The sequence below is a fragment of the Tupaia chinensis genome, unplaced genomic scaffold, assembly GCF_000334495.1.
Source record: "Tupaia chinensis unplaced genomic scaffold, TupChi_1.0 Scaffold000463_1, whole genome shotgun sequence".
Lineage (NCBI taxonomy): Eukaryota > Metazoa > Chordata > Mammalia > Scandentia > Tupaiidae > Tupaia > Tupaia belangeri.
This window is the reverse complement of record NW_006159972.1, coordinates 1,754,940-1,763,583: the sequence shown is the minus strand read 5'-3', so window position 1 is coordinate 1,763,583 and position 8,644 is coordinate 1,754,940. Positions and strand designations below refer to the sequence as shown.

General features: G+C 52.4%; 1 protein-coding gene across 1 annotated transcript in view; it reads right to left on the bottom strand.

The window, feature by feature from the left end:
* Positions 1-5,353: 5,353 nt before the first annotated feature.
* Positions 5,354-8,644, bottom strand: part of LOC102475270 (cocaine esterase) — an 11,670-nt gene continuing 8,379 nt past the window's right edge. Inside the window, exon 12 of the mRNA XM_006155577.3 lies at positions 5,354-6,539. Coding sequence (XP_006155639.1) covers positions 6,359-6,539 — 181 coding nt within the window. The 3' untranslated portion in view covers positions 5,354-6,358. The remainder of the gene's footprint in view (positions 6,540-8,644) is intronic.

The following is an 8,644-nucleotide window of genomic DNA, read 5'->3' as shown; positions in this document are numbered from 1 at the left end:
CAGCCTGCCATTCAGAACAGCACAGGGAGGGACCAGCAGATGGCACAGTGGTTACATTGCTGGACTCCCACATGGCCTACCATGGTTTGAGTCCTGGATCCACGGGCTTCAAAATCACACTGGGCATGTGTGCTTGCGTGCCCAAGATCCCAAGAGGAGAATGGAGGAGACGGGATTGTGGTGTGGCCACTCTCCAACCCAAGGGGGGGTGATTTCTCACTTTTCCTCTCACTGTCTCTGTCTCTGTGATGTGTGCATGTGCCCTAAGGCAAAAATCTCCCCTCCCCCCAAAAAAAAACACAAAATAAAAGAAAACAAAACAAAACATTCAGCACAGGGCTCCATCCACCAACTTTTCTGGGCAACCACAGGCCCAAAAGTTATTTTAAGAGGGAAGAGGCCCATGCCAATTATGAGGGCCGCCCATCCCCCCAATTCTTCCACCTTTGAATCATAGTCAGGGAGCCATGTAATTTTTTCAGTGTGACGAGCGTCGTCAGCAGGGAGCGTTTATCGCTCATTTGCTGTGCGTCAGGCACTCTTCTGGGCACTTCATAGCTCAGGATCTTCAAAGGCTCACAGCAGACCTATGAAAGGAGTCACTATCGTTACCCCTGTTTTACAGATGGGAAAACTGAGGAACACAGAGGATAAACAACTCACTGGAAGATATGCGTCCGGCAAGTGGTGAGCGTGTATACATAAGACTGCCCGTGGGTGCAAATAACCCACTTTGGGGCTGACTGTGAGCATCCTTGTCCTCGTTTTAGTCTACAGGAAGTGTCCACTAGGGCGTGGACCCACCAGGCCTCCATCGAGAGAGAAAGAGAGAGAGAGAGAGAGAGAGAGAGAGAGAGGAAGCAAGGCCAGGTCCAGGACTTCCACCTCTGCAGGCCTGAGTCTGAGGCGCTGGTGGTCACACATAACCCAGCCGCAGGGAGGCTTCCCCCTGCAGCGGCCAGTCCCTGCTGCAGGGCCCCACTCACTGGAGCTGGTGACTTGCTCCCCTCAGCTCTGTGTGCTGTGGGGCCTTGGGGCCGGGGCATCACACTTGAGGATGTCCCCGCAGGCAGGTAAGGGGCCTTTGGTGAGCCTCAGTGGCCAGGGATGAGAGTACAGAGGTCAGAGGTCTGGAATCCCTGGTGCCCCCTCCCTGTGCAGGCCTCTGTGGCTTCCTCTGGCTACTCCTCAGGAGACAGGCTGAGGCCCCAGACTCTGAATGGAGAACTCTCAGGCAACAGAGGGGCAGAGAGAGATGCTCCTAAAGACCCCACCCTGATAAAGAGCCAAAGATGGGTCACTCAGGAGTGGCCTCCTCCAGGAAGCCTTCACTGACTGTCCACTCCCTGGAATGCACCTGTTGCTTCCTCGAAGCTCCTGCAGGTGGTGTGCTCCCTTCATCCTCGTGGGTTCCTCTGCCAGCAGGGAGTTCTGCAGCAGTGGCCCTCCCCCGCCCACTGTGAGATGCCCAGGGCCAGCACGGGGCAGGGTGTAGGAAGCACACATGGAGAGTGAAGGAAATGCACATGTGAGCCCTGGGCCATGGACTGGCCTCCATCCTCCTCCGGGCTGCAGATGTGCCCAGTCTGTGGAACAGTCCCATGGCCCTCGGGGACAGAGCCCAGGTGCAGCAGGGAAGACAGATGACTGTCCGAGGAGGGCAGTGGAGCAGGGAGAGCTAGGGCCATAGGAGCTCTTGCAGCCCCAGCCACTTTTGTTAGCCTCCTGTGGCCACTCCCTGGGCAGAGACCATGCAGGCCCCAGCAGATCCACCAAGATGGTGATACAAAGGAGGCAGTGTTCCCCTGCGCCCAGCATAGAGTGACCACTACATCTAGAAAGCCCTGTTTGTGAGGTACTGGGGTAGGGTAGGGCAGTGGTTAGCATACATTGACAGATTTTCTTTGGTCTTTGGATATTGGCTTTGAATCAGCCACCAGGATGCTGCATGTGTGTGTGTGTGTGTGTGTGTGTGTGTGTGTGTGTGTGTACTGAGTTATGGGACCCTCATATATGGCTGGTGGGGATGCAAAGATGGTATACTTGCTTTGGAAGATGATTTGTTATTTTCTTTGAAAATTAAACACATATTGGGGGCTAGCAGTTGGTGTAGTAGTTAAGGTGCTGGATGCCCACATGGCCGACTGTGGTTCAAGTCCTGGACCCAGCAGCTTGAAACTCAAACCAGGTGCGTGTGTGTACGTATGCCCATGATCTCAGGAGAATGGCGAAGGGATTGTAGTGTGGCCATTCCCTCGGGAAGTGATTTCTCACTTTCTGTTTCTCTGGCAAGCACATGCGCCCTATAGCAAAAATCTCTCAAAAAAAAAAAAAATTAAAGACACGTTCACCATTTGACTTAGCAATTCCACTCTTACATACCTACCCAAAATAAACAGAAGCATGCACAGAGACTTATCTGAACAGGATCACAGCAGCTTTATTAAGAACAGCAAAGGGCCAGCCAGTGGTGGATAAGACAGATGGATCCCACATGGCAGACTGCATGGTTCAAGTCCCGCATCCAGTAGCTTCAAAATCACCCAGGGCACATGTGTATGCATGCCCCAAATCCCGAAAGTAGAATGGAGGAAAAGGGATTGGGACATGGCTATCCCCCATGGGGAGTGATTTCTCATTTTCCCCATCTCCCTCTCTCTGTTTCTCTCTGGACAGTGCACATGCCCTAAGACAAAACTAAAAAAAGAAAGAAAAAAGAAAAGAAAACAATTTAGATGTGCATCAGCAGGTGAGTGGATAAACCGTCGTATATCCCTATATAAATGCTACTCAGCAGAAGGAAAGAAAGACTGATTGAATTTTTTTTTTTTTTTTGGAGAGGTTTTGGCTATAGGGAGCGTGCGCTCGCCAGAAAGCAGAGAGAGAGAGAGACAGAAAGCGAGAAATCACCCCCCCAGGGGAGATGGCCACACTGCAATCCCTTCTCCATTCTCCTCTCGGGATCTTGGGCACGCATGCACATGTGCCTGGAGGGAGTTTAAGCCACTGGGTCTAGGACTCGAACTACGGTCGACTGCATGGGAGTCCAGCGACATAGCCATTACGCTAACTGCTGGTCCTAAGACTGGTTGAACCTTGACACCATTATGTTCGATGCAGAAGGCTGTCACAAAGTATTCCATTCAGACGCCATTCTAGAAAGCAATGTGGGGGCTGCCTGGGCTGGGAGCGGGGCAATGATTGACGGCAAATGGACGCGAAGGAACTTTTTGGAAGTGATAGAAGCATTCTAAAGCTCGACGTGGTGGTAACATTTACTCAAAGTTAACAAACTGTACAATAATGATGAATTTAATTGTACGTTATTCCACAATCAAGCTACTTAAAAATACCTATCGAAATGCTAGCGTGCAGCCCTGAGTACTCACTCTGGTGAAGTATATTGTGCATCTGCGGAGCCAAAATGAAATACAGAGGCATACATGCAGTAGGTGCCCAATAAATGCCTTCAGGATGCCCAGGAAGTACCACGCACCAGTCAGTGCTCAGGACTGGGTCTTCCCTCTCCCGGGTTTAAAGTCAGTCCAGGCCTTACTTTATCCTTGTCTGCCCCCTGGTGGCCACAGTGGGCAATGCAGGACTCTTGGTCTCATCCACTCCCATGAGGCCCTGTGGTTGGGTGTGCATGCCACGAGAGGAAAGGACTTTTCCTGGGGAAACTGGTGCCCTGGGAGGGCAAGTTGGTCAGAGATAGTAGCATAGGGGAGTCCCAGGGTCCATAGGACAAGGAATACAGCCTCGTAATAACAGAAAGAAAATGCTCTGGTGGAACGAAGAGACATCTGCAATTTGGCACCTTACATTTTTTTAAAGGAATTATTTATTTTATTTTATTCATTCATTTATTTTAATTTGACCAGAGAGAGACACAGAGAGAGAGAGAGAGAGATAAAGAGAGGGAAAGTGAGATAGCAAGCCACCAGGCCTGGGACTTGAACCGTGGTCATATATGGGAGTATCCAGTGCCTTAAGCACCATGCCACCTGCTGGTCCTCAGCACCTTATATCTTACATATTAATAAAATATAACAGAGGTGTTGTGGTTTGGTTTGGTTTGGCTTGAGGTTTTCTGCAGGAGGACATGGGGGCAGGAAAGCTTAGGGACAATGATGAGGTGGTAGGAAAAGGAATCGTGTGGCTACCCATGGGGCTTGGGAAGTCGGCAGGGGACTTCTCAGAGGCAAAGGACACTCCCTGCAGAGAGGCCTGTAGGGAGCCAGGGCATAGGAATCTCTCCTAGATATGCCGGGACCATCTGACCCCTGAAACCCACCTCCAGGACACATCCCGCAGATACATGTCTCTGTGGCTCGGCTGTGATTGTGGAAGTGTGAGCCCACAGTGTCTGCAGAGCCACTAAGGATTACAAGTTCAGGCGACAGGCTACCAAGGACGTGTTTGGCTCTCCTGGCCACCATCTGCCAGCCTAGGATCCAGGGGCCTCTGGACTAGCCGAGCCCAGTCAAGCTTCTTACAAAAATGGGGCCGGATACAGATACTTTTACAGATGCAGATGGAAGGGGGTATTATTTGCTTTTTTTTTTTTTTTTTTTTTAGTTCTTTGCCATAAGATGTGCTTGCCAGAGAGAGACAGAGACAGAAAGAGGGAAAGTGGGAAATCCTGCTCCCACGGGGGATGACCATGCTGCAATCCCTTATTCTCCATTTTCCTCTCAGGATTTTGGACATGTATACACGTAAGCTCAGTGTGATTTTCTTTTAGAGAGAATTTTGCTATAGGGCACATGTACCCACCAGAGACACAGAGAGAGGCAGAGAGAGAGAAAGTGAGAAACTACCCCCAGGGGGGATGGGCATGCTGCAATCCTCTCTCCTCCATTCTCCTCTTGGGATTTTGGGTATGCACACACATGTTCCAGCATGAGTTCCAAGCTACCAGGTCTGGGACTTGAACCATGGTCAACCAACATTGGTTGGAATCCAGTGCCCCAAACACTATGCCATCTGCTGGCCCCATTGGTATGATTTTCAAACTGCTGGGTCAGGGACCCAAACTGTGGTTGGCCATGTGGAAATATAGCACCTTAACCACCATTGCTACCTGCTGACCCATGGAGAGGGTTGTTTTACGTATCAAGGGTAAGTCTGGCTGCTGTGGAGCAGTAGAAACACAAGTGCTCTGCAAGGCTGTAGCCACACTGCTAATCATGGGTTCAGATCCCCAGAATGGCCAGAAAACACACTGGGTGTGTTCTGGGGTGTCCAGAGTCCTGAGGAGCCAAAGGGTGTGGGAAAGGGGATTGTGGTGTGACATGACCCTGTCAAGGGTGCTCCCTCAGGTACACAAACACTCACACTGTATACAAAGAAAGTCAGTGGTAGATGACGTTTAATCTAGGTGGGCAGGAAATAGGAGCAGGAGAAAGGTTCACATTTTCAGTAGTCGGAAACTTCAGTGGCTGAGATCTCGGAGCTCCAGGTGCTACTGTCTGAATATTTATGTCCCCCCAAATTCCTATGTTGAAAACTAAGCCCCCAGTGTGATGGCATTAAGAGGTAGGGCCTTTGGCAGGGGAACGGATTGGTGCTCTTTGGGGTTTGCTCAAAGGTGGTGGGGAAGGGAGGATGGGCTCCAGGGCTCAGTGAGGTGCTGGGGAATGTGGGCTTTCCTTGGGGTTCGCCCATCTACGAGGGCCAAGGGTGCTCATTTGCACCTTCCCCTGTGTGATGTCACAGTGAGAAGGTGCCACTTGTGAACCAGAGAATGAGCTCTCACCAGGCACCAACTCTGCTGGCCCCTTGACCCTGGACTTCTCAGCCTCCAGAACTGTGAGCGATAAATGTATTTGGTTGATAAAGCACCTGGTTTACAGTATTTCTGGCACTCCGAACAGACTGAGATACCAGGACTTCTTGTTTTCTACTGGCCGCTTACATATATGACAACACATGAAGCTGGCAGAGAAGTGACATGGCTTCTGACACCCAGGGGTAGACATTTCCCAAAACACCTCCCTCTAAGTGGGGAAGACCTGAGGCTCCAAGGAGCAGGAGAGACGGCTGGGAGGAGGTTGCGATGAGGAAGGGAGGTGGGGCTCGGGGCTCAGTGAGGTCTCGGGGAAGGTGGGCTTCCTTTGGGGTTCACCCATCTACAGCTTCATCGGGGGATTTACTGGGTGTGTCCAACAAGAGAGAACCCCTGGAAGCCCTGGCAACTGACCTTCCGCAGTAGGTCCTTCATAGATTTTTACTGAACGGACAGATGGAGGCATGAATGACTGGCTATGTGGACGAGGGCAGCAACTCCCAGCACCTCAGTGGACACAAGTGGCCACGTCAGGCAGACCCCTACCCCCTCACTCCTTGATGCTGGGAGCTACAGCTCTGAGTGGTTCTCCTTAGCCTGCAGCTTCTGGAGCTTCTGGGATAGAGTATTCCAGAACTGGAGCCTGTGGGCCTTCAGGGCGTGGCCCACCACGGGCTGGATATCCAGCTGCAGGTACTGCTCCTCCTGGTTGAGCACGGGCCAGTGGGGCAGACCCTCACCGTTGGGATTCCTGTAGACATGCCCTCCCAGGAGGGCAGCACCAGGGTCACCCTGAGCCCTGCCAAGCCCAGACCCGGTGGCCCTGACTGGGTCAGATGAGGGAGTGTGGTGGGCTGGGGGGACGAGAAGCGAGATTTGCAGGGAAGGGAAGGCGTCTCGCCAGTGCCAGCTCCACGTGAGGGCAGGGCCACCGGGGCTGTTCCCTCCCTCCCTCTCAGAAGGGCAACAGGCACCACTGCCCACCCTGCAGGTCTCTGGGAGACGCAGTGAGTACCCAGTGCCCACGGGGGCCCTCTCTGTCTCAGGGGGCCCTGGCGCTGGGGAAGGGGCTATGGTGTAATTAAGGACATCAGAACGCCCTTGGGGACCCAGTGGGCCAGGGGAGAGTGGATGGACACGAACCCCCAGGGAGGTTACGCCAAGGGTGTCATCTCACCCATTCCGAGCAAAGTTGGCCCAGTACTTCATCATCTTCCTGCTCAGCTGTTCCTCTTCCTCGGTGACTTGAACTGCAAAGAGGACACGTGTCCAGGTCAAGGCCGACCCCCGCAGCTGCCCATTCACACGCCACCCTCACCGACTCGGGTGTAGCTTGTCCTTGGGCCGCATCTGCCTCCAGGCCTGGTTCTCTGACTCTCCCTCACGGCTCTGGGGAGCTGGGCCGCCCCTTGTGCAAACTCTCTTCTCCCATCCCAGCCTCAAGCTGACTTCACACGGGCCTCGTTCCTGGCCCAGAAGATCTCTTCTTCCTATCGACACTAGGAAGTTCTTGAAGCAACAAATGTGCCTTTGAACCCCCATTACGTGCCCTGCCACCCCACACCCATGCCAGACCATCCTTGGGGTGGGGAGAGGTGGAAGGAGCACAGGATGCAGTCTCACGAGTCCCGGATTCTGGGCCTGCAGGTAGTGCGATGGTTAAGGGCACTGGACTCCCACATGGCCAAGCATGGTTCGAGTCCCAGACCTGGTGGCTTGCTTTCTCATTTTCCCTCTCTCTCCCTCTCTCCCTCTCTGGTTATCTTAAAATAAATAAATAAATAAAGTTAAATAAAAAATAATTCTTAAAAAAAAAAAAAAAAAAAAAACAAAAATCCTGGATTTGAATGCCGGCTCAGCCTTTGGAGCTGTGAGATCCTCTCTTCTCTCTAGGCCTCAGTTTGCTCCTCTGTACAGCGAGGGCAATCACCCCTCAGGGGTCCAACCGGGTCCTATCTCCCCTCCTGGAAAGGAGGAAAACTCACTGTGGTTGTTGCTGAAGAAGAATCCAAAGACAAAGATAATCTCATCACCGTGGTCTGCCTTCACGTGGGGCGGCTTGATGTCCTTGAAGAAGTAGGGCCGATGCTGGAACTCGTAGAAGTAAACAGGGGCACGGGAACCTAGGAAGGAGTGGACAGGCCAGGATGTCGTGGCCCCTTGCCTAGAGCTTTCCTGAATCACGCACTGTGACAAGGTACCTAGGTCAAAGCTGGCTAGAATCTGGGCAGCGGGGAGGGGAGTGCCAGGCTGGAGCTGGGGCAGTGGGAAGGGCCTGGCTTAAAGCATGGCCCTGCACTTCTCGCTGTGTGGTCTTGGGCAAGTCCCTGAAGCTCACTAGCCTCAGTATCCTCATCTATAAACTGGAAGAAATAGCCATCTCTTGGACAAGGCGTGAGGATTTACTAAGATGAAGGGGGTTTTGTTTGTTTCTTTTCTTTTCTTTTTTTTTTTTTTGAGAGGTTTTTGCTGTAGGGTGCGTGCTCTTGCCAGAAAGACAGAGAGAGACAGAGAGACAGAAAGTGAGAAATCACCCCCCAGGGCGGATGGCCATGCCGCAATCCCTTCTCCTCCATTCTCCTTTCAGGATCTTCGGCACGCGTGTACACACCCACCGTGAGTTTAAGCTACTGGGTCCAGGACTCAAAACTGCAGTCGACTACATGGGAGTCCAGCGACATAGCCATTACGCCAACTGCTGGTCCCAAGAGATGAGGGTTATTGAGTGCCTGGCACTCAGAGCCCCTATATAGACATGGGTAGGGACTTGGACACTGACTGGTCTCACTTGGGACCCACAGCTCAGGCTGACCCCTGCCAGTCAGGCCTCGGCTACAGAGGAACTCACGCTGGGAA